The sequence below is a fragment of the Rhinichthys klamathensis genome, unplaced genomic scaffold, assembly GCF_029890125.1.
Source record: "Rhinichthys klamathensis goyatoka isolate OS25496 unplaced genomic scaffold, OSU_Roscu_1.1 h1tg000237l_1, whole genome shotgun sequence".
In the NCBI taxonomy this organism is placed as follows: Eukaryota; Metazoa; Chordata; class Actinopteri; order Cypriniformes; family Leuciscidae; genus Rhinichthys; species Rhinichthys klamathensis.
The window spans coordinates 990,332-1,014,471 of record NW_026606760.1 but is presented as its reverse complement, the minus strand read 5'-3'; the positions used below and the strand labels follow the sequence as shown (position 1 = coordinate 1,014,471).

General features: G+C 38.9%; 1 protein-coding gene across 8 annotated transcripts in view; it reads right to left on the bottom strand.

The window, feature by feature from the left end:
- Positions 1-24,140, bottom strand: part of ttn.2 (titin, tandem duplicate 2) — a 163,009-nt gene that overhangs the window by 64,259 nt on the left and 74,610 nt on the right. For all 8 annotated transcript variants that reach the window (XM_056265681.1, XM_056265682.1, XM_056265684.1 and 5 more), the window contains 51 exons: positions 23,817-24,083; positions 23,466-23,732; positions 23,199-23,338; positions 22,559-22,685; positions 21,616-21,758; positions 20,148-20,271; positions 19,567-19,833; positions 19,370-19,467; positions 18,988-19,156; positions 18,632-18,898; positions 18,235-18,501; positions 17,863-18,141; positions 16,894-17,302; positions 16,676-16,800; positions 16,276-16,542; positions 15,902-16,171; positions 15,517-15,816; positions 15,130-15,432; positions 14,858-15,045; positions 14,457-14,571; positions 14,068-14,352; positions 13,827-13,978; positions 13,587-13,734; positions 13,306-13,483; positions 13,097-13,218; positions 12,721-13,008; positions 12,295-12,591; positions 12,015-12,201; positions 11,800-11,915; positions 11,414-11,713; positions 10,393-10,692; positions 10,192-10,297; positions 9,269-9,465; positions 7,518-7,829; positions 7,135-7,413; positions 6,690-6,989; positions 6,295-6,597; positions 5,655-6,176; positions 5,011-5,313; positions 4,617-4,916; positions 4,202-4,498; positions 3,812-4,096; positions 3,419-3,712; positions 3,022-3,321; positions 2,615-2,923; positions 2,000-2,199; positions 1,408-1,837; positions 983-1,291; positions 709-890; positions 491-620; positions 93-392 (listed from right to left, as the gene is read on the bottom strand). In XM_056265681.1, coding sequence (XP_056121656.1) covers positions 93-392; positions 491-620; positions 709-890; positions 983-1,291; positions 1,408-1,837; positions 2,000-2,199; positions 2,615-2,923; positions 3,022-3,321; positions 3,419-3,712; positions 3,812-4,096; positions 4,202-4,498; positions 4,617-4,916; positions 5,011-5,313; positions 5,655-6,176; positions 6,295-6,597; positions 6,690-6,989; positions 7,135-7,413; positions 7,518-7,829; positions 9,269-9,465; positions 10,192-10,297; positions 10,393-10,692; positions 11,414-11,713; positions 11,800-11,915; positions 12,015-12,201; positions 12,295-12,591; positions 12,721-13,008; positions 13,097-13,218; positions 13,306-13,483; positions 13,587-13,734; positions 13,827-13,978; positions 14,068-14,352; positions 14,457-14,571; positions 14,858-15,045; positions 15,130-15,432; positions 15,517-15,816; positions 15,902-16,171; positions 16,276-16,542; positions 16,676-16,800; positions 16,894-17,302; positions 17,863-18,141; positions 18,235-18,501; positions 18,632-18,898; positions 18,988-19,156; positions 19,370-19,467; positions 19,567-19,833; positions 20,148-20,271; positions 21,616-21,758; positions 22,559-22,685; positions 23,199-23,338; positions 23,466-23,732; positions 23,817-24,083 — 12,423 coding nt within the window. The remainder of the gene's footprint in view (positions 1-92; positions 393-490; positions 621-708; positions 891-982; positions 1,292-1,407; positions 1,838-1,999; positions 2,200-2,614; positions 2,924-3,021; positions 3,322-3,418; positions 3,713-3,811; positions 4,097-4,201; positions 4,499-4,616; positions 4,917-5,010; positions 5,314-5,654; positions 6,177-6,294; positions 6,598-6,689; positions 6,990-7,134; positions 7,414-7,517; positions 7,830-9,268; positions 9,466-10,191; positions 10,298-10,392; positions 10,693-11,413; positions 11,714-11,799; positions 11,916-12,014; positions 12,202-12,294; positions 12,592-12,720; positions 13,009-13,096; positions 13,219-13,305; positions 13,484-13,586; positions 13,735-13,826; positions 13,979-14,067; positions 14,353-14,456; positions 14,572-14,857; positions 15,046-15,129; positions 15,433-15,516; positions 15,817-15,901; positions 16,172-16,275; positions 16,543-16,675; positions 16,801-16,893; positions 17,303-17,862; positions 18,142-18,234; positions 18,502-18,631; positions 18,899-18,987; positions 19,157-19,369; positions 19,468-19,566; positions 19,834-20,147; positions 20,272-21,615; positions 21,759-22,558; positions 22,686-23,198; positions 23,339-23,465; positions 23,733-23,816; positions 24,084-24,140) is intronic.

Sequence of the window (24,140 nt, the reverse complement as noted above, 5' to 3'; positions counted from 1 at the left end):
ACATTAAAAGAAAATAAGATTAATCAGAAATTAATTAGAAAACAATTTAGAGGCATGCGATGCTTCTCAAAATACTGGGCTAACCAACTTACAGATAGGATCCCTTGCCCTAACAGGTTCTGTGGTCTCGGTAAATGGTCCAAAGCCAAGGCGATTCTCAGCACGAACACGGAATAAGTAGTCCTGTCCCTCAAGGAGGTTGGGCACGACAAAGGCCATGCTGGCACAAGTAGCGTTGACAATTGTCCAAGCCTTTCCATTGACAGCCTTCTTCTCAATAAAATAACTTTTGATTCTTTCACCACCATCATTATCTGGCAGCTTCCAAATGAGTCTCATTGTGGTTCTGGTGACATCAGTAACTTTGAGCTCTTTGGGTGCTCCAGGAACATCTGGAAAAAAAAATATCAATTTACTTCATAGCACAATGTTATTTTTGATTAAGTCTTTAAAAATATTAAACAAATTAAAATATAAGTAGCAAACTCACCAAGCACATTTACTCTGACATTGACATGCTTCTGTCCTGATTTGTTCTTTGCTGTAATTGTGTACCTGCCAGAATGGCTTCTCAAACTCACAGGAATTGTAATAACTGAGGTAGTGTCAGTTGATTCAACCTAATCCCCAAGAAAATCACCAATAAACATCTGTCTTAGATTCAGAAGAAAATTGTATTTGTGTCTAAAATTAGAGAAAAAGTATTACCTGTGAATCCACTGGTAAGATATGAAGACGATCCTTCTTTTCTGTCTTTGCTTTGCCATCAAACTCCCATGTAACTTTGGGAACAGGACGTCCTGTGATGGTAGCAGGAATCTTAAATGGAGATCCAGCACGGATACACAGAAGATCATGAGCACTGATATCCATGAAGATCTTCGGTCCAGCTGTGGAATTAAGAGAATGCATAAGGTCATGCAAAAATAAATATTGTGACTCTTGAGGAAGTTAATTTGTATTTCAGTACAAAAGACTTTACTTTGAATGTCCTCTATGCGAACTTCAGTGGTTCTGGGGCTTGGTTCAGACTCGCCAATTTCATTGACTGCAATGATTCTGAATCTGTATTTCTTAAGTTCTGGGAGGTTTGGAATTGTGAACACAGTAGAAGGATGCAGATTTTCAGCATCATTAATCCTGGCCCACTCAGAAGTTCCTTCATCCTGGATCTCAATGATGTAACCTTTGATGGGGCGACCACCATCTTTAGCTGGTGGGGTCCACGCAAGAGTGACACTATGCTTGGTTTTGTCACTAATCTCAGGAGCTGCTGGCATGCTAGGTGGAGCTGTAAACACACACACACACACAATCACACACAAAACAAACAAACATGAAATATGTTAAAAAAAACATTCATTTAAATCTATCCAAAATACAAATGCATTTAATTTTTGTTCTTACTCAATGGATCATCGGCAACGGCAGATTCAGAAATGGCACTAGGTGGTCCAATACCAGCAGAATTGCAAGCCATTGCACGGAATTCATACTCCGTTCCCTCTATGAGACGGGTAACCTGGTATTCCCAGCCTTTCATGCCACGTTTTGACACCAGTGCCTTATTCACACGAGACCAATAGGAAGTGCCCTTTTCACGCTTCTCAAGCCAGTAGCCAGTAATCATAGAACCACCACTGTCACTAGGTGGTTCCCATGTCAGTACCATATGGGTCTTAGAGCGCTCCGCGATAGTGACCTTCTCAGGTGGGCCAGGCAGAGCAAAAGGATCCCTAATCTGGACCTCTTCGGTTTCACAGGCCTCACTTATTCCATACTTATTCTCAGCTTTGACCCTAAATTTATAGTTGCCACCGGTTTGCAGGTTCCATACCTGCAAAAAAAAAAATTCAAAATATATATAGTCTTTAAACAAGATGATATCATTATTTCAGCAAATTTTCCCATTCTATGTGTTTTATATAAACAATGCTCTTGTTTGACGCATTTTGAATGACTACCTACACAAATGCTATGAAATAATTGTTTTGCTTACCCCATATCGCTTCTCAATAATGGAGTTAGTAACCTGCACCCACTCAGCCTTTTCAGGATCTTCAACATTAAGGTCTTTCATCTCAACAATGTAGTTGGTAAGCTCACTGCCACCAATATCCAATGGGGCATCCCAGGTAAGGTTGCAAGACTCAGATTTGATATTTGAAACAGCAATATTCCTTGGTGGTGTTGGGCGATCTGTGAAAAAAAGAGATAATTATAAATCATTAAGTATATGCAAAATAAACATACTTTGGAAACTTAAGCCATGACATACTGCTTGCCATTGAATCATATAAAAAAGCATACATTTCAAGTAAAACATTTCACAACACTTTTTTTTAATATAAATAAGAGATTTTTTATATAAAAATTAAGACAAGGGTATTAGGCACCTTTTGGTTGTCAAACATAAGTAGATGATTTCCATAGTTAATGTGATGAACTACGCATTTGGCTATTCAACTGTGTGAACTTAAGGAGATCTGACTCCAAACATCCACTAAAATCACCTCAGCATGATGCCACTTGGTTTGACATTTTGTTTAAAACAGTTTTAACTGAAGTGTTCAAGTGTCCAATACTATTTATTGTAAAGTATAGGATAACTTACCCAACACTTCCACTGTGATGGAATGACTGGGTGATCCCAAACGATTTGAGGCAATAACAGTGTATACGCCCTTGTCCATTCTCGTAACACCAGGGATGGAGAGTTTTGTATGTGATGTCACTCTGTCAATCTCTTTGGTTTCTATCAGGAGTTTCTCAGTGTCCGTGTCAATAACAACATCATCCTTCAGCCATTCAATCTTTGGCATTGGTAGGCCTGTGACTTCAGCAGGCATCTCAATAGGTTCGTTTTTCCTTACTCGGATCAAATCACCCTTGAAGTGCTTCAGCATATGCAGACTTGGTGCCACTATAATTATCAAAAGACAGATGAAATGTGTGTCATCAAAAAAACAGATGAAATGTCTATGCTGAAGAACAGTGATGTTAAACTAGAATTGGACAAACCTTCATCATCCTGAATTACAACAGTCATGGTAATTGAAGGCTCACTTTCACCAAGTGCATTGACAGCCTTTGCACGGAACTCATACATATGCAACTCATCAAGGTTTTCAACTGTCAAAATTTGAGCAGTGACCAGCTCTGGGTTGACACGCTGAAAGGCTGGTTCATCTTGTCGCTTTTTCTCAATGATGTAGCCAATGATTGGACTACCACCATCATTACGCGGTGGTCTCCATTCAATAGTAACAGAGGACTTGGTCCTCTCAATATAGTGGAACTTTTCAGGAGAAGTTGGTGGACCTGGCATTCAAAAAAACATATGACAATAAATACACAAGAACAGTCATAATAGCGAGAGTTGTTCTAAGAGTAAAAGCATCGTGTATGTCAGGTTTACCTTGAGGATCCACAGCACGGATTGGTCCAAGATCGACTGGAGGTCCACATCCATACTTGTTCTTAGCCACAACACGGAAAATGTACTCCTGTCCCTCAATAATACCTACAATCTCACATTTGGAGGAAGGAGTCTCCATGGGTTGTCTCCATGTGTGCATCTTTGGTTCCCTCCTTTCAATGATAAACCCTGTCACATCACTACCACCATCATCATCAGGATCTGACCAATTCAGCATCATTAGCTTTCTTGTAACCACAACAGGTTTCAGGTCAAGAACTGGTCCAGGAACATCTGCAGAGAGATTTTAAATGTTGCGAACTGTATGTTATGCATGCTGTAATGAAAATGAGTGTACACTTTGAATCCATATTACAATTTAAAAATTCTTACCCATAACTTCAACCCTGGTCCATGCAGACTTAATACCACTTGGATTTGCTGCTTGGATTTGGTATTTGCCATGATCACTTCTCTTTGTGGTTTTAATGACAACAGTGCTGACCGGTCCAGCTTCTTCTACCTCCATACGATCTTTTTCTAATGCTGCATCATCCTTTGTCCATTTCAAAAATGGAAAAGGTCTGCCAGTCACATGTGCTGGAATTCTCAGCATCTCTCCAGCTCTAACGACAACTCCATTTTTTACAGAGATATCAAGTTCGATGACAGGAACCTCTGTTTTGGCAAAGAAACAAAGCTAGCTGTTTATCTTGGAACACTTTAATTGCTTAACAATTAAACAACAGCCTATGATAATTAGCATTAGTATTATGTTTATACCTGCAGGGTTTTTCACAATTACTGCATCTGTAAAACCTGGTTGTCCTTCACCAGCACAATTGACTGCAACAACACGGACAATGTATTTTGCGCTTTCTCTCACGCCATACACTGTAAATGTGCGGTTCTTCCATGGCCTCTCTGTGGCTCGTGACCAGTCCTTGGTACCAGCAACAACTTTGTCAACATGATAACCAAAGATGTCTGCACCACCATCGTCTGCGGGAGGATCCCATTCAACATCAATGGAAAAGTCTGAGGTGTCAACAACTCTTGGAATTGGTGGACCCGGGGGCACTGAAAAAATAATTGTTATATAATAAATATTACATTTTAAATTGATATTAATTTGATATTAAATGTAATTCCAAAATTTTCATGGTTTATATAGTCAGGTTTAATGTTACAAACTTACTGATTGGTGCCTGTGCTGTTTTTGGTTCTGACGGGGGACTGAACTTTCCAGGTCCAGCTACATTTTCCGCGCAGACTCTGAAAATATATGTCAGACCCTCTAAAAGGCCCTCTACATTTATTTCCAAATCAGGAACCATGGTGCGATTGACTCTCGCCCAGTGTGTGCTGTTAATTTCTCGTTTCTCTACCCAATATCCCTCAATGGGGCTGCCATTGTCATTGGGTTCTATCCAGGTAACACGCATACTGCTGGCTGTAACATCCTTAATTTCAGGTTTCTCCGGCGCCTCTGGAGGATCTGAATTGACAAAGGCATATTTAACTGTTAGATCAACTGTGAAAAACAATAATACAAATTATGTGATCAAACAAACAATGGAAATTCGTCATACCAAATGGATTCTTTGCAATGACAGGTTTGGAGATGAATGGAGTTCCAGGACCATACTTGTTCTCGGCAGTGACGCGGAAGAGGTACTCCTTGCCCTCAATAAGTTTGGGCACTAGAAATTTACAACCTCTAAGGATTGATGTTACAGTGATCCATCCAAGCTCAGCCTTGGAGTTATCTTTTCGCTCTAATATGTAGTTAATGACTTCACAACCACCATCATCCAGAGGAGGATCCCACTTACAGAGGATTGAGTTCTTCCTTATCTCTTCGAATTTGAAATTGACTGGAGGTCCAGGAGTATCTGAAATATGAAAGGGTAAAAATGAACATTCCATTCTTTTCCCAAAATATTCAAGGTGGAAAAGGGTGTATATGTTTCTTGTAAAGTGTCATTATTAAAGTCGGTTTCAACTGATGTGTTTCCATACCAATGTGGTATACCAGACCAAATAAATTTACTTGAACAATGCCTAATTAGCTATTTGAGTATTGATTACATTATCCAATAGCTTGTGTGGGGTAAGTGACATCAGCAAATAAGGAAAGTCATGCTTTATCTTCTTCAGATGAAGAGTAAATTATCATGTTTTGATTAAAGATTACGGAGACAAAAAGAATCTTTAGAATATTATCTCAACTCACCAAGGACATTAACTTCACAGGAGGCAGAGGCAACACCATGATCATTTTCCACTTTTATGGTGAAAACACCATGATCACCTCGGATAGTATCTGTTACAATAATTAAGGATTCACCCTTCCTCTTGGATTCAATGGTAAGACGTTCATTTAAGCTTGGATGGTATGCTTCTTCAGGTTCCTCCGGTTCCTCCACCTCCTTTTCTTTTTCTTTCTCCTTTTCTTCTTCCTTCTTTGCCTTGTCCTCCTCCTTCGCCTCTTTGTCTTCCACCTTCTTTTCTGCATCTACCTCTTTCTTTTCTGCATCTGCCTCTTTCTTTTCCTCCTTTTCTTTTTCTTTCTTCTTTTTAATGGGCCTTTCTGGTCTCTTCTTCAGTGGCTCTGGCCGAATGGTTGAATTGTCCCTCATCCATGTAATTTGGGGGTAAGGAAATCCAGAGATGTTGGCATCCAATCGGATCTCTTCACCTCGTCTCACAGACAAGCCTGATTGTAGACTACCGCTAAGGAATACCTTTGGACGATCTGGAAGCAGAATAACAAAAAATGCTTACAGTACATATGCCAATAGCTTGCATCAGAGGGACTTCACATTTGAAAAAAACGTTATGATTTGACAAGTAACAAAAGATTAAGTTCATACCAACTGCATCTGAGGCTTTGATCAAAGGTGAGCTGCGTGAAGGATCACTGACACCAGCTGCATTTTCGGCACACACGCGGAACTGATATTGCTTTCCTTGCGTCAATCCCTTAACAGTATAGGACAACACTGGCACAAGGAAGTCATTACATCTCTTAAAATTATCTTCCCCTTTCATCATCTTCTCAAGAATGTAACCCATAATTTTGCTTCCACCATCATACATGGGAGGCTTCCACGTAAGGGTCACACTCTCAGAAGTTGGGTTGTGTGTTTCCACATCGACTGGTGGATCAGGACGTTCTGTATTTGATGGACAAAAAGTTATTAAAAATATCATGCAAATGCAAAATGAAAGGTACATCCAAATCCGTTCAATGAATGTCATTACTTACGCTTCTGATCTTCAGCAATTACAGGATTACGAAGCTCAATGAATTCACCACCACCAATCTTGTTGACAGCTCTGACACGGAAGTAATACTCCCCATTTTGAATGAGATCCTTAACCGGCCAGCACACTTTGTTTTCCCCAGACATAACATTGACATAGGTTCTCCTGCCTGCTTCTCTGCGTTGCAGCACATAGTGGAGAACGGGGCTACCACCATCATAGTCTGGAGGATCCCAGGACACCTTGCAGGTGCTCTTGGTAATTTCACTAGCAACAATTTCTTTACACAGTCCAGGAAGACCTAACGTTTGTTTAAAAAAAACATAAAGCAATGGCATTAGTTTAAAATGTAAAGGTGCGTTTTCATTTTTATGTTAGCATAATCAGTTGTTAACAGATAAAATATTCCAAAGCAGTCAAACTAGCAGTAGAACTCAAAGACATACCAATAACTTTGACATTGAGTGTTCCACTTGTTGAACCATTGCTGTTCTCCAAGGTAACTTTGTACTGGCCAGCATCAGCGTGTAAGCAGCTTGGAATTTCCAGATGGCAGGATGTGTACTCAGCTCTAAAGAAGGTTCTGTCATCAGCCTTCAGTTCATTTCCATCTTTGTGCCATGTAATCTTAGGTGACGGCACAGCCTTAAATGGAATAGGTAGGTGCATCTTTTCACCTTCTACAACAACAAGGTCTTTGGTCTGGAAGTCAAGGGTTGGGCTACCTGCAATGATGTGAGTAATAGGGCAATCAGTTATCCTTACATTAAAATGGTAACAAATGATCATTTAAAATTTTATTTAAAAAATAATTAAAAAAAACTCTTACAATCAGAATCTTTGGCATATACGTTCTCAGAAATGTCAGAGGGCTCACTGGCACCAACAGAATTGACAGCACGGACTCTGAAGGTATACTGCTTCTCAGGAACAATGCCCTCTTCATCCCCTGCTCTGTATTTTAACTCTTTGACAGGACGAGAGTTGACTCTCATCCATTTCTCAGTTCCAGCCTCACAGAGCTCAATATGGTAGCCGATAATGGGACTTCCTCCACTCTTTTCTGGTGCCTTCCAGGCAATACAAATATGGTCTCTGGCTGCTTCTGTGACGCGCAATTCCTGAGGTGGTGATGGTGGGCCTGTCAAGATAAAGAATGGTTTCATTATGGATTACATCTCAAATCAAATATATTCAACCCATTTTTTAACCCACTTTTTTGTCTCATGAAAATAGTCCATATTATGTGTTAACTAGTATTCTGAAGGTGTAAGACTGGAAAAACTGGAAGAACTGTAAGAGAGGGATACTCTCTGAGAGAACAAAGGAAATTACCATTTGAACTGACTCTTGTGCACCATTCGAGACGCAAAGTCTCACCTCAGAATCATTCTAATCTACATCTCTTTCCCTCTACCCCCACTCTCTCTCTCTCTCTCTCTCTCTCATGCTGAGATCACCTGAAATTCATCCAAAATAGCTATGGTTTTAATGTGAACAATTATCATACAGTTTATACATGTTTGGTATCATTTGAAATGATACATGATTGGTACAAATGTCTCATTTCCAAAGAAGTAAACCAAAAGGTAATAAAGTTCTTAATAGTTTAGAAATATCTTGCACACAGAAGGGTGTGACTTCCCGGCAAATGGTCTCCCGTTCTCAAAAGGTGTAACCTCTGAATGCAAATTTCCATTGTTAGCACATGTTTCCATGTGAATGAGGTTCTGTCTATATAATGAAATGCAGCAAAGGAATCGGGGCCTTCTGTACTTCAGATTAGCCCGTGAGGCTGAAAGCGGCCGAGACCGTCAGCTTCATGCATTTCTTAATGTCGGGTTCGCATCTCTTCTCTTTATTCCAGAGCATTTGATGTTTTGTATTGATTATCTTTGAATTGATTTTGTAATTGGCATGATACATTTACCTGACATAATAAATTGTTACATTTGATTATTCTAACTGACTTTGAGATTATGTTTATTAAAGAGTTAAAAATAAGTGTCAAACATTTGCTCACATTTAATGATGCACAGATTTCATTGAAACATTTTAATTTATGGAGTCAGATGAAAAAAACGAAATTAAGGCATGTAATAGTTGTGTGAACAGTCCGAAATATAATTTGGATTTTCAATCTACTGTAAATAATGACGTGCCATTTTTCACAATTTATGCATGCTTCATGGAGTTATGTGTGAAAATGCGGCATCAGTGCTCCGTCTATATACAAAGCTCTGTGTGCACCTGTGCGGGTTCGTGTTACAACTCCATGAGGGGTTGTATATAGACGGAGCACTGATGCTGCATTTTCACACATAACTCCATGAAGCATGCATAAATTGTGAAAAATGGCACATCATTATTTACAGCAGATTGAAAATCCAAATTATATTTCGGACTGTTCACACAACTATTGCATGCCTTAATTTCGTTTTTTCATCTGACTCCATAAATTAAAATTTATGGAGTCAGATGAAAAAGGAGTCAGGGTTGTAGGGGTGTTCCGCCGGCAGTACACTTCGGGTTTAAGGGGTTAAACTTCTAAAATGATATTGGGGTCTATATTTAGCATACCTGTTGGGTCCTCAATGACCACAATATCAGTGGGTTCACTTGGGTGACCAACTCCAGCCTCGTTCTCAGCAGAGACCTGGAACTGGACTTCAGTCCCCTCAATTACATCAGTCACTCTGTAATGGCAGTCAGGACCTGAAGTCTTTCCAGATTTCACCCACCGGGTTCCAAGTTTCTCCTTCTTCTCAATGACATATCTAGGAAAGATGGATATTTAGAACACAAAAAAATAAGGAATTCTATCTTTTTTATGTCTGTGATCTTTGAATAATTGATACATTGGATTAACTTTTTTGTATGCTTTGAGATATATTAACTCAAGCACTTTAAGGCCAATTCACACCACACAGACAGACAGAGGCATGGCAACAGACACTTTGCCGGGTTTTGTTGGATCAGTGTGTTAACCCTGTCGGAGTCTGTTGCTGTCTGTCAGAGCTTGTTTTCGCTGATTGAACATGCTAAATTTGCGTGAGAATGTCTAAAAAGTGACATGCTGTAATCTGGTGACTATCTGCGTTGGTCTGCGTCTGTCGGTGTAGTGTGAATTGGCCTTTACAGCATGATTCAAGGGTCATACAAAAAAGTAATTAAACTTGAGATAAATGCTGAAATAAAATAAAAATATAAAAATTGGATGTAAATTTAAACTTACAAAACTTGAAATGAAAATTAGAAATGAAATAAGTTGAATAAGTTGAAGTACTAAAATGACTAAAACTTAAATAGATCTAAAATAAAATAACAATAAAAACTCATTAAGTAATCAATTAAAAATAAAAATTGAAAATATAAAATATAAAATAAAGCTCAATTCAAACTATTAATAAACACTATAATAGTATATGAAGAATTCTAAAATAACAACTGCTAAATGTTAAAATAATAATCAACTGCTACAATGGCCATATGTACGTAACTACCTCAAGACAGGTCTTCCACCATCATTCTTAGGTGCATCCCATTTCAGGTCAACATGAGTCTTTGAGACACCTGTGATGGTCAGATTATATGGAGGTCCAGGGGAATCTGTGAAGAAGAAAAGCATATGTGAGACAAATTCAATACTAAATATCAACAAATCAATTGGATGAAACAAGCAATAAGAAGGACTAAATACGCACTGAAAGTATCCTTGGCAAGAACAGAGTCTACAAGTTCACAAAATTCACTGGGTCCAACTGCATTCTCAGCAGCAACACGGAACACATAGAGAACCCCTTCATTTAATGGGGTGACAGTGTACTTCAGCTCCTTCACAGTGGTGTCCACAGCCTGCCAGCCTTTGCGTCTGACATCTCTCTTCTCAACAATGTAGTTTGTGATTGGAGAGCCACCATCTCTCTCAGGTGCTGTCCATTTTAGTTCAGCGCTGTTCCTGCTACTAGAAACTACTTCAAGCCATCTTGGTGGTGATGGAGGATCTATAGGAGGATCATCATTAGAAAATGTTGTATAAAGAATCATGCACTTGAATGTTTAAATGTTAGAGCAATGGTTAATTCTATCTAGACTTAAAATTCTGCCATCATTTACTCACTCCCAATCTCTTCCAAACCCGTATGACTTTCCATATGACCACAAAAGAATAATATTAAGAATGTCAAGAATATCCTGCCCATCATTACTTTTTTGTAAATAATGAGAGAAATAATGAGCGATTGGTGCTTTTAAGCTCCAAAATAACAATAAAACACCAGAAAAGTGCAACTTGTGTGCTATATTTCAAGGCCTCTGATGCCATATGATAGCTTTGTATGAGGAACAGACAGTTCACACAACTGTTGCATGCCTTCAGAAGACTAGTAAATACATAATATGGACTATTTTTGTGAGACATTTATGATCCCTTTGTGTCCTTTTTGAAGTATAAAATCTGATGCCTGAAGAAGGTCGCAAGACCGAAAGCTTGCTAATAAATTGATCTTGCACAGTGTTTGAGTGTGCGGCAGCTGTATTTTTACAATTTTCCATGAAGTATGTAATCTCCCCATTTATTGAAATTGCATGAAAAAGAGTAATCAACTACATTATTCATAATTTCTTCTTTTATGTTCCACTGAAGAAAGAAAGTCATATAGGTTTGGAACTCCATGAGGATAAATAAATGAAGACAGAATTCTTATATTTAACAGTGTGACTTACTGAGTCTCTCCTTGCAGAGCACTGGATCGCTTGGTTCACTAGGTTCACTCTCGCCTGCTGCGTTGACAGCTTTGACACGGAATGAGTACTCTTGCTTCTCCATCAATCCTCTCAGGAAGTGCTCAAGAGAGGGGATACCATCAGCTACACGAACCCACTCGTCAGTTCCGCTCTTGAGGAGCTCAACGGTGTACGACTCAATCTTTGCACCACCGTCATGTTCAGGTTTTGTCCATTGCAGGAAGGCAGATGTTTTGGCCACATCTTTAACAGTGGGCTTACCAGGAGCCCATGGAGGATCTAAAAAAAAAAATTTCACATCATACAGTATGAAATTTTGTAGATGAAATAGGCAAAGTAGTATATCGATCAAATGTTAATCCTACCAATTGGATCTTTAATCAAAATCTGGTCTGTCTCTTTGCTTGGTTTGCCAGGCCCAGCAAGATTCTCTGCCAAAACACGGAACTTGTACTTCTTTCTTGTGGGCAGGCCTTTTACCCTGCAAGCAAATTTGTATTTCAGACATATTAAAATACAAACAAACAAGTTTATGACACACAACAATGGCATACTAGGGTGAATTGACATCCATACATACCTAAAGTTTGTGTCCCTAATAGGTAGCTTGTTGCATCTAATCCATTTGTCATGGTCAGGCTCATATCTCTCTACCCAGTATCCAGTAATAGGACTTCCACCATCATCATCAGGCTCATACCAGGACAGAGTTACCGCATCCTTTGCAATATCAGATGGCTCCAATTTATATGGGGGACCAGGGGTATCTAAGATATAGTGAACATATGTATTAATTAATAATCAGGTAAAAAGCTAGGCAAAATGTGTTTGAATTGTTGAAGCAGCATTAAATAACATACCAAATGGGTATCTGGCAATTATTGGGGCATGTTCTGCTGGGGGACCAACGCCAAACTGATTTTCAGCATAAACCCTAAAGATATACTCCTTGAAAGCCACAAGTTTGGTGGCTTTGTATGTGGTCTGCTTCACAGTGGAGGACAACTTGTGCCAAATTTCACTGTCTGCAGCTCTCCTCTCAACAATATAGTTTGTCACCTTTGAGCCACCATCATCTCTTGGAGGATTCCAGGCCAACAAACAGGACTCATTGGTGATTTCAGAGATATCAAAGGCAGCTGGTGGACCAGGTTTATCTAAATGGAGGTAGCAAAGATTAGATATTAATATAATCGAAATAATAACTGCTCATAAAAATATTTTCTCTAAATAAATTTAGTCTTATTTTCCATTATATATATGTTTTTTTTTTTTTTTCATACAACCTAGAATGTTGACATCAACAGTTGCAGTTGCACGGCCACTGCTGTTGACTGCCTCAATTATGTATGTAGCTGTATCATCCCTCTTGGTCTTAGCAATGGACAGTGTTGAGTGGCCAGGTTTGGTATCAATTGTGATTCTGTCGTCTGGCTTCAGGACTAGGTCAGCCTTGGTCCATTTGACTTTAGGCTCTGGTTTGCCTGTGATGTCAGCCGGAAGTTCAATCTTAGTGCCAGCTTTAGCAGTCAGGCCAGCCAGCAGCTTTGCATCTAGTTGAATCTCTGGAGGCTCTGTGAAAGTGGTAATAAAGCAAGCAAACATTGAGCTTAACCTCAATCATAATGTCTCAGAATGTGAAAGCATAATCTAATAAAGTACCTTTAGGATCAACGGCCAAGATCTCATCTGTCGCCTTGCAAGGCCTACTGGCACCCAGTTTGTTCAAAGCCCTCACACGATAAGCATACCACTGTCCTTCAATGAGACCAGTCACTTCAAACCTGTTTGTAGAGTTCATTTAGTTTCACTTTTGCAAGTATGCACCTCAATTAAGTTTACAAAAAAATAAATTTGAAATGATCACTCACTTAAGCTCAGGCACTGGATCTCCACATGGCTCCCACTTGTCAGTGCCACGTTGACATTTGTCAACAATATAACCTTTAATTGCAGTTCCACCATCCCATTTGGGAGGCTCCCATGACAAGAAGATCTTGCTAGCAGACTTGTCTCGCCATTTAAGGTTTTCTGGTGGGTCTGGTATAGCTGTGAATCACACGCACCAACACATGAATTTATGGGGTATTTCATACTTTTGACATTGTGAATATTTAACACTGACTAATCTCTTATTAGTATTGAAACCTACTTGCAGGTGAAGACACATTCACTGGCTCATCAATATAGGCGGGTTCTCCAGGGCCACATTTGTTACAGGCAATAACTCTGAACAAGTACTCCTTTCCCTCAACAACATCTGTGACTGTGTATTCCTGGTCTTGCAAACCTGACATCACCTAAAATGACATAAGCACAAGGAAACAGATCACTGTAAGTTCGCAAAACAGTTCACAGAAATTAATGGTCAAAGATATGTTAACGTTTATACCTTCACCCAGGTCTTTCTGGAGACCTCACGCTTCTCAACCTGGTAGCCGGTGATCGGACTGCCTCCATCATGATCAGGTGCCTCCCACATCAGGTGAACATGCTTTCTGGTCACTTCTGCAACCTTTAAGTCTTTTGGTGCGCTTGGAGATGCTGCAGGATAAAAAAGTATAACTCTTTACTTTTTCCTTTCTGAATTGTAAATTGATGTATACATGACTATAATAAAATATTGTGCGTACCAATGACATTAACTTCAATCTCTCCTGAGACACTGGTCACATCATTTTCCAGCATCAAGGAGTATGTGCCTTTGTCAGGACGCACACTTGGGGTTATAATGAGCTCTGTGAAGGTTGACTTTGTAACCATGGACACACGTTCACCAGCCGTTAGCACATTTTCACCGAACGTCCACTTTGCTGTGGGCACCGGGTACCCAGTGATGGGGACACGAATTGCAAGAGGGTTAGGGACAATGACCTCCAGACCATCCTTAAATGCACTCAAGTCCAGAGTGGGTGCAACTGCGTCAAGAGAAGCAAATCATGTAGTAAGCATCTTGATTTGACTTGAAGATTCAAATATATCAAATAGTTCTGTAGGGCGCAATGACGCAGAAATCACTTACAGTGTGGATCATCTGCCAACACAGGTCCAACCATGTTTGAAGGGTCAGACTGCCCGGCCGCATTCTCAGCAAGTACTCTATAGCTGTATTTTTTTCCAAATTTCAGGCCTGACATCTGTGGAAATTATTTAATCACAAGCATTTCGTAACATACTATTAAGCACTATAACAATCAAAGACAAAATCTCTTTCAAGGAAAGTCAGTTCACAAGGAGGTAGTTCACTATTTCAGGCAAACAAGACATTAGAATAGGGGAAATACTGAAATCTCAAAATTGATAGCTAAATTCAAAGTCTAACATTGACTGTCCCATAAATGATGTTTCCTATGCTTAAATAGCATTAAAAAGCATATATTTCAGGTTGGTCTTTGGCAAAGATTGAAAAGCTAGCACACTTACCCTGTACAACAGGTCCTGGCAAAGCCTAGCATTGCATCTGAGCCACTTGTCTGTGCCTTCTTCACATCTCTCAATGACGTAGCCAGTGATCGCTGTGCCTCCATTTTTTAAGGGAGTCTCCCATGTCAACAGACAGGAATCCTTGGTCTGTTCAGAGTGTGTCAAATTCAGTGGAGGGCTTGGTCTCTCTGTGAATCAAAACATTGAATACATATATTACATGTGAAAGCTTTCATGTGTGCTAAAATAATGATATTTGGGATTTTGCAAACCGATAGGGTCCATGATCTTCACTGGGTTAGTGGCAGCACTTGGTTTGCCAATTCCAGCCTTGTTCTCAGCCTTAATGCGGAAGATGTATTCTTTGTTCTCAATAACATCATTAATGATAGCTGTGCGTTCATGTGGTTTGGTCACCATGACCGGAGCCCAGTTCACAGAAGTTCTATCACGTAGCTCAATAATGTATGATGTGATCTCAGATCCACCATCGAACAGTGGTGGTTCCCAAGAGACGGTGGCACTAAACTTGTTGACATTTTCAACAATAACTTTCTGTGGTGGATCAGGAACATCTGGAGTGTGTACAATTAAAAAACAAATTGAGAATCATTGGCTAGGGTGCACAAAAACTTGACTTTCGGATATTCTTGACTTACCAAACTTATTCTTGGCTTGAACAGCTTTATCTGTCTCAACATTGGGTCCACTTCCGACTCGGTTGCGTGCACAGACACGGAAGAGGTACTTGGAGTCTTTCTGCAAGCCAGTTACACAGTACTCTGTGCTATCGGCACAGTCAGTGGCCAGAGTCCAGGTCTTACGTTTGATATCACGTCTCTCAACCACATAAGCCAAGATCTTGGTGCCACCATCACTCTCAGGCTCTTCCCAGGAAATGCTGACCTCACCGTCAGCAGTGTCAACAACATGAAGGTTCTTCACAGGCCCAGGAACATCTGAGAAAAAAGCAATATTTTTAAACAACTATACAATATTGGGATGTATTACAAAACAAAATGATATACTATGAAAATAACTTACCAATAACTTTTAGGTTTATGAAAGCCTCTCCTTTTCCATGTTTGTTCTGGATGATGATTTTATAGCAGCCTTCCTCTGACTTCTTAGGGTCCTTAAGCCTGTACTCTGTCCTGTCGATAGAAGTGTGAATATTGTCTTTTGGCAGACTGATTTCATTGTAGAACCACTCAGCCTCAGCATGTGGGTAAGCGTTGTAAGGAACTGCCATAACAAATGGCTTTCCAGCATCTGTCACCAGGTCTTGATCCAAGGTTTTAATTGTTGGTATGGCTGTGGAGAAACACCAGGGCTTTGTAAACATGCATTGAATGTGATTGTGCTTTGCTTGTAAAACATTTAATTTTTAATAAAGATATATATATGTAATGTCTTACCAGCAAGCTCAAGCTTGGCTCTGGCATCTTTGTCCTTGGCAATGCATCTGTACTCGCCTTGATCACGTGGCCTAATTTCACACACTTGAAGCCTGTGAATCTTACCCTCGCTCATCATCTGGTACTTATCACCTTGGACAATGGTCATGTTGTTCCTCAGCCATTTGACCTCAACTCTGTCTTTGTTGAGCTCAACTTCATACACAATATCTGAGCCTGGGGGCTCAAACACATCTGTGGGTGGTCTGACAATCTCCACAGGGGTTTCTAAAGAGGTGAAAACGTCATAAAGAACATTTAAGATTTCACTCATTTCCATGACTATTCTACGCCTGGAAATTACACATTTTAAAATTCTGTGATATTTTCAGGTTTTGGATGGACACTGAAACAAACTTACCCTCAACAAAAAGACGGGCTCTGCTTCTCTTGTCATCCACTCCACAGGCATATTCACACTCATCATCTGGTCTGCACTCCTTTATACGCAGTCTGCATGTTTTGCCATCTCTCTCAAATTGGAATCTAAAAAAATAAACATAAAATGCATATTAAACATCCTCAACCCAACAAAAATGCCCTTAACAAAAGCACTCAGAACAACACAATGCATCTTACCTGGGTCCTTCTCTGATCTCCCTGCCATCTCTGTACCATTTGATTTCAGCCTTCTCTTTGGAAAGTTCACAAGTGAACTCAGCATCCTCAAACTCTGTGATGGTTTGGTCTCTGAGCTGAGTGGTGAAATCAGTGGGTGCCTCACTAATGATCAGTTCTGCCGTTGCCTTAGCAGCACCAGCAACTACAGTGTATTCACCTTCGTCTGCAAGGCTGCAGTCCTTAATGGTCAGAGTGTGCTTGTCCTTGTCCACACGATATAGAATTCTCTTGCTAAGATTGATTTCCTGACCTGCCTTCATCCACTGTACTGTCACATTTGGTCTGTTCACCTTGCATGAGAAGCTGATGGTCTTTTTCTCCTGTGTGTCAACATCCTCAGGAGGAACAATGATTCTAAGATCTTCCTCTGTGGAAATTAAGGTGTATGGTAAGTTAACTAGGCATGTGATTTTGGAACAAAGTCTAAGTCTCAAATCCATTTACTTAAAATGTCACTGCAATATGATGCAGGTTAGTTGTATAAAGTATTTTGCACGACAATTAATGTCATATTTATTAGAAATATATGACTATATAAGTATGTTATTTTATATTTAAATATATTTTATAATAATTAAATCCTTTAAAATAATGTTTTACTACTTGTCAAAAACGTACGTCAGCTTTTACTTACAACATTAAAACCCCTTTACTGTTAAACTAATTCAAAACAGTCCACTAAATACCCACTCAATGGAAAATTTTATGGGGGTTTTTTTGGCAGATGGTTCATGAGAGATTGCCTTTTATATAAACACAGTTGCAGTATTCAGAGAAAATATTTTCCTTGCAGACATATAGACTTTTGTTCATGAGTCTCTACTTTGGAGCCCAAGTCAATAGTTTTGCAACTTAACTTGGATTCTTACGCTCAAAGTAAAAAAACTATTAACTATAAAAAATAAAGGACATCCGTGTATGTCATACCTTGCACAGTAAGGTTGGCAGAGCTATTTGCAGTTTCACCACGCTGGTTGGTCAGTGTAATGGTGTAGTTGGCCTCATCTGATTTGTGGGTGTCTTTGATCCTCAGAGAGAATACATTGTCCTTCTGGACCATGATGAACTTGCTACTTTCAAATAATGTCTCATTATTCTTCAGCCATTTTGCCTTTGCATCCTCAGTGTTAACTTCACAATTGAGGACAGTTTCTTGTCCTTCATTTGCCTTTATGTCTCTGAGAGGAGTGACAATCCTGAGCTTTTCTGTAATATAACACAGCAAAACATCAGAATTTCTGTCAGCATTTCTCAAAGAAAAAAACACACAAAAAAAATAACGCAACATGCTGTACATACCAAGCACAGTCAAATCAGCTGAGGCTCTTGTGGTTCCAATTAGGACTACAAATCCTCCCTCATCCTTGAGTTCACAATTTTTGATAACAAGAACTCTCTTTTTGCCCTCAGAAATAATGTCATATTTGTCATTTGACTGAAGTTCCTTATCTCCTTTGAGCCATTTCACTTCATATGTGTCTTTGGAGACTGAGCACACAAATTGTGCCTTTTCACCTTCAACCACTTCCTGGTTTTGAGGCCTGGCAATGAACTCAGCGGCAAGTTCTAAAAGGTTAAGAAAAAAAAGTAAGAAAAAACGGCAATCACAAGTATGGGGCACGTTTATAGAAACAAGGAATAAAGTTTATAAGTAAAAAATATGAAATACATTTTCAGGGACAAGACAAAGTCTCACCATTAATCTTCAGGTTCCCTGTGGTCTGTGAGGTCGAAAGTTTGCAGTGGTACTCTCCAACATCATCCATACGGAGGCCCTTAATAATGAGGATTCTCTTTTTTCCATCTGCAATATGCTCATATCTACCAACTTCAGGCAACTCTTGGTCACCCTTGTACCATGAAACCTCCGCACTGGGCTTGGAGACCTCACAAATCAGTTTAACACTGTCGGTTTCAGTGCCTTCAACATTAGCCAAGTTCTTTGTGAATCTAGTCTCCTCCTCTGTTGTAAGAGAAATCAAGCAAATCAGTCTACTGTTCAAAGTAAGCTGTTGAATTCTGTTTAGACTACAAATAAACAGGATAACTTACCAACGACAGTCAGCATTCCAGAGGACTTGGAGGTCCTGGCATCACATTCATATTCTGCTTCGTCATCAAAGACAGACTTGCTTATGATGAGAATACGTTTTACCCCTTCAGAAATCATCTCATATTTTTTGCCTTTTCTGATTTCATTGCCATCTTTGAACCAGCGAACCTATGCAAAAGGGACAATGGAATATACCGATAAATTCAATTTCAGAAATAACATTCAATGATAAATTCAATATTACATAACAGAATATCTAACATTTAACTTATGAATTACACTGATAAAATAAGTTTAAATGTCAGTTGAAAAAGAGATGAATAAAAGGCTTAAGGTGATTAATAAAAAATAAAAAACTTAATTGAATATTAGACAACCAACCTTTGCACTTTCACGAGACACTTCACATTCAAATCTGGCAGATTCCTTCTCTTTGACCTCAACATCATGGAGTGGCTTTGTGAACTCAACATGCGGAGCTGAAAATCAAAAGGTAATCAAATTCAGTGATTTATTTTTTCATTATAAGTACAATTTAAATTTAATTTTTTTTTTCCTTTTCATTCTGGTTGACTTACGTTCAACATTTAGGAAGGCTGAAGTCTTGAACTGTTTAGCATCACAGGTATATGTCTTTGAGTCATCAAGTGTGCAGTCATGGATAACAAGTTTTCTTTTACAGCCATCAGCAACCATGTCATACTTCTTGGTTTTGCGAATTTCTTGTCCATCTCTAAACCACCTGACCTCTGCTTTCTCTTTGGAGACTTCACACTCTAGTTCAGCAGTGGCTTCCTCTTCCACAGTCTGGTCCTCCAGAGGTTTGGTAAATTCAACTGGAGGCTCTGTACAGCAAATTAATTTAATTCGTTTTTTTTTACAATTCACTGTTTTTAACAATACAGTTATACTTTCCAGTGCTAATATTTTAAGACAGGCTTATTATATCTCTATTTGAAACAGCGAAATACACTTTCTTACACATGTTCAAGAATGTTTTGTGTTATTGAGAAGCACCTGAGCTAGATTATAGATAGACATTTACTTACTCCTGAATGTTTGCATGTCAGGCCGATTAAAAAAATACATGTGCTGCTTGTTAGTAAAGAGGGTGCAATTACAGTAAATCTACATTTCATTGTGAACAAATGACACCCACCATTTACAATGAGTTGAGCCTGTGTCAAGAAGTCCTTTGCAGTGAGTTTTACTTCTCCTGCTTCTGTCAGCTTCACATCCCTAAGGATCAGCGTGTGAGTTCTGCCTTCTGCCCGGGTTACCACCTGTGAGAATCAAACCAATTGATAAATCAATCCCCGTTGCTGTGTCAAGGGTGGGGGAGGCTATTTACTGCCCCTCTGCAATAGACATCAGCAGCTGAGCACTAGAAACTGTTCTCAATTTCACACCTCTACTGCCCCAAATATGTGCCCTGGGAGCCAATTTATACACTCCTACATTTGGCTTGTGTAACTTCAAATAAGGCTAAATTATCTAAGATGAATGAAAAGATTGAAAACTGTTGTATATGATTTGTTTACAACTGACATCTTCCTTAATTTATCAATAGAAATAAAACTAAAAATAAAAGTTTTATTTATTTATTTTTTACAGATTAACGTAACAGTCTTAAATCCTCAATTCAAGCATTCTGCAGCTAAATCTTTTTAATTTTTTTATTGTTCAGTACCATTATTAAATACCTTTAGTTCTGTTAAACAACATTATAATGTATTTATGTGATAATAATAGCACAATAATAATAAAATAAAAATCCATGTATATTGGTAAACCTAATATGAGTGCTTTTCCGAATACAATGCAGTAGCTAGAAAGTACATACACTGAAATCAAAATATCTATCTGTCCAAAAATAAACTCAACTGGTAGAATTAGGGTTCATTTGTACTAAGAATCAAGTTATCATACAAACATATCAGGAATACAAGCACATCTTGAACCACAGCTGTCGTCACCTAAATGTATGGCCTTTTACCAAAACCATTTGCTACACAACACTCAGTAAGATAAAAGTATAATGTAAAATAGGCCATTACTGCAGATCTAACTCACACACATTGCAAATGATATGGCAAACACATTTAAATGCTTTTAACAAAACATAAATAAATACATAGATTGCTACATGTATATACAAGCTATGTCTGTAAAAAGGCCTCTTGCCACCTGCCACTGCACATAGAGTCTTGAAGTTGAAGCAGTTAAAAATAACCAGAGGAACGCTTGCAGAGCAGAATACCCCTGTGTGTTATCTCAAAACACGGATCAAATGCTCAACTGGTATCCTGATCCCCCAGGTCCTTATATGAGGAGAGCATTTAACTCACAAATGTAAAGAACTATCATGCAATATGCAGAAATAATAATAATAATTGTCTTTCAGTTGTTAAATATGTATTTAATCCTAGAGGTTAAACACAATTTACCACAATTGGTTTTCATGTACTGGTATCCCATAAGCAGTGTATCACCTAAAGGGTCAGAGCGACCATCTTGAATTGATTAATTCAGGTATGATTCAATTATTGCATACACAATAAAGTGGCACTTTTTCCCCCCAAAACCACAAAAGACATGCATTTAAACAGGACAACATGCACACTTACTCTGTCACTTGGTTCCAGCTTTGTACCCCCAAGGAACCATTCCACAGGTATGCCCTCATAAGACAGTTCGCAGTCAAAGGTTGCAGTCTCTCCCGCTGTCACTATTACATCCTTGAGAGGCCTCAAGAGGCCTATCATTCGTGCTTTGGATTCAGGAGAAGACATTGTTAGTCACCTCCAAGTTCCAAGAGACACTGGTAATCCCTTAACTACAAATCCACATAGCGCTTTCCCGCTGACAACAGGCCACTGCTCTGGAGCCCATAAGCCTCCAGGACAAGTGGGATTCAGCAAGAGAGAGACTTACGTTGGGGGCCTACTTCATTTGCATATTGAGTTTCCTTAAGATGTATATGGTCAGAAAAAAAATTGGAGGTTGTTCTGTTGAGCCTCTGCCAATCACTGACAGAGCCTCTCTAGATATGGCATGCAGATTCTAAAATAACCGCAACACCTGATTGGCCACTAGCCCACCCCTGTAATGACACCCTGCTCAGAAATCTGTTACTGTCAATCAACCTACTGGATTTTTTCCAGGAAAAGGAGAATGTTACATGTTACATGTAAAATTATAATAGACAAAAAAAGGGGTGCCATGTCATAACGATGTCCCCTGCTTGTTTCTAAAGCATGAGTATTAAAAAACTAAACAAAAAAATGTTTGGCTGCCAAACCTATCTGTAAAACATTAATCCCTGCCATCATAAATGCTTTTCACACCCTGTTATCACTACATGACATCTGTCAGAGTAATTTACGAGCTAATGATAAACTGCAGTGGCCGACTAATTTAACTGCCTTTAATTCACATACAGTATTCTAAAGCAGCACATATCATCTGTCTTGTGACTCAACAAAAATTGTTTCTAGTCTGTCCACTGATATACAATTTCTCTGGCGTATCCAAAATATGCAAAGAAAGAATCGTATTCATCACTCTCACCTTTAACTCTGAGCTGAGCCTTAGATTTAGCATTAGCAGCACTGAAGTCTACACCACCAGCCATATCCATGCGGACATTGTAAAGGATAAGCATGTGCTTGGTGCCTTCCTCCTTAATTTCACAGTCCTAATAAATGAAATAAAAAACATGCTTGAAAGATAATTTTAGCACAGAGAACAATTCACAGTAATTCAAATAAAATTACACAATTGAGCCCAACAGTAAGCTCTTAAAGGAACAGTTCACCTTAAATTGAAAATTTTGTTCTAAGCCACAAGTAACTTTATTTTTTGCTTAAATTTCAATCTATCCATCAAATATATTGCACAATAAGTACTTAATACTTTCATAATTTCATGGTGCTTTTGTGTAAAGACTATTATAAAATATTTATGAAAAATTAATTTGAGTTTAGAACAGCATGAAGTGTGTACATAACAGAATTAGCATTTTTTGCATGAACTATTCCTTTAAGACAATTCATTATTAAGATTCTATTTTAAATTAAATTATTCTAATTAACTCTAATTAACTAATTATAGCTTTGATAAACATCAAAATGTCCAAAAAGCATCTGTAAGTTATGCTAATATGCTATTGAGAAATCACTCTTTGGTATTTTGGAGCAAAAGAAATTACCGGTGACTGGTGCAGGGCATCTCCTTTGAGTTTCCAGTTTCCATGAACATCCTCCTCAGAGATTTCTGTCTCAAAGCGAGCAGTCTCTGTCTCTGTGACCTCCACACTGTACAGTGGACGGACAACCTTAATATCACGTTCTGCAGAGAAAGGAAGAGGAGAGGAGTAGAGACTAGATCATAGTAGTTCAAAGTGATTTTATCAATTGAATCTATTAATCTATATATTGAATTTAAAACAAAACACACAAATACATAAAGTACATACCTTCAATGTTAAGCTTGGCTGTTGTTTTGTCAGAGCCGCAGTCACAAGCGTAATCGCCAATGTTGGCCTTCTCTGCCTTCTTTACTATCAGGATACGTTTCTTTCCATCAGCCTTGATGAGGACATTCTTAGAGGGAGTGATCTCATTGCCGTCTTTGAGCCATTTCACCTGAGCAGATGATTTGCTCATTTCGCACATTAGGACAACCTCATCCTTCTCAACTGCAGTGTAGTCCTGCAACTTGGTAGTAAAGTAAGGTTCTCCCTCTGTTGATATACAAGAGGAAATTGAATGTAATTAATTATAAGTAAGTCTAAGACACTATAATTCCAAAAAAATTTAACACCTACCAAGTACAGTGAGCATTGCCTCACAAGTTTTTCCAAGAGCCTCAACTTTAATGAGAGATGTGTCATCAATAGACACCTCTTTGAAGGACAGAGTATGGATCTTGCCATCCTCGGACATGTGCACCACTTTGCTTGGATGCAAACGCACGTCATTCTTGTACCAGGTGACTTGAACCTTCTCATGAGAGAGTTCAATGCTGAATTCTGCAGTCTCACGCTCCTTAACGGTGACATCTTTAATGGGTCTGACAAACTCAAGACGGATGCCTGGCGAAATATGCAAGCACATGATTCAATCTGGCAGTAGTCTTCACTTAAAACTTT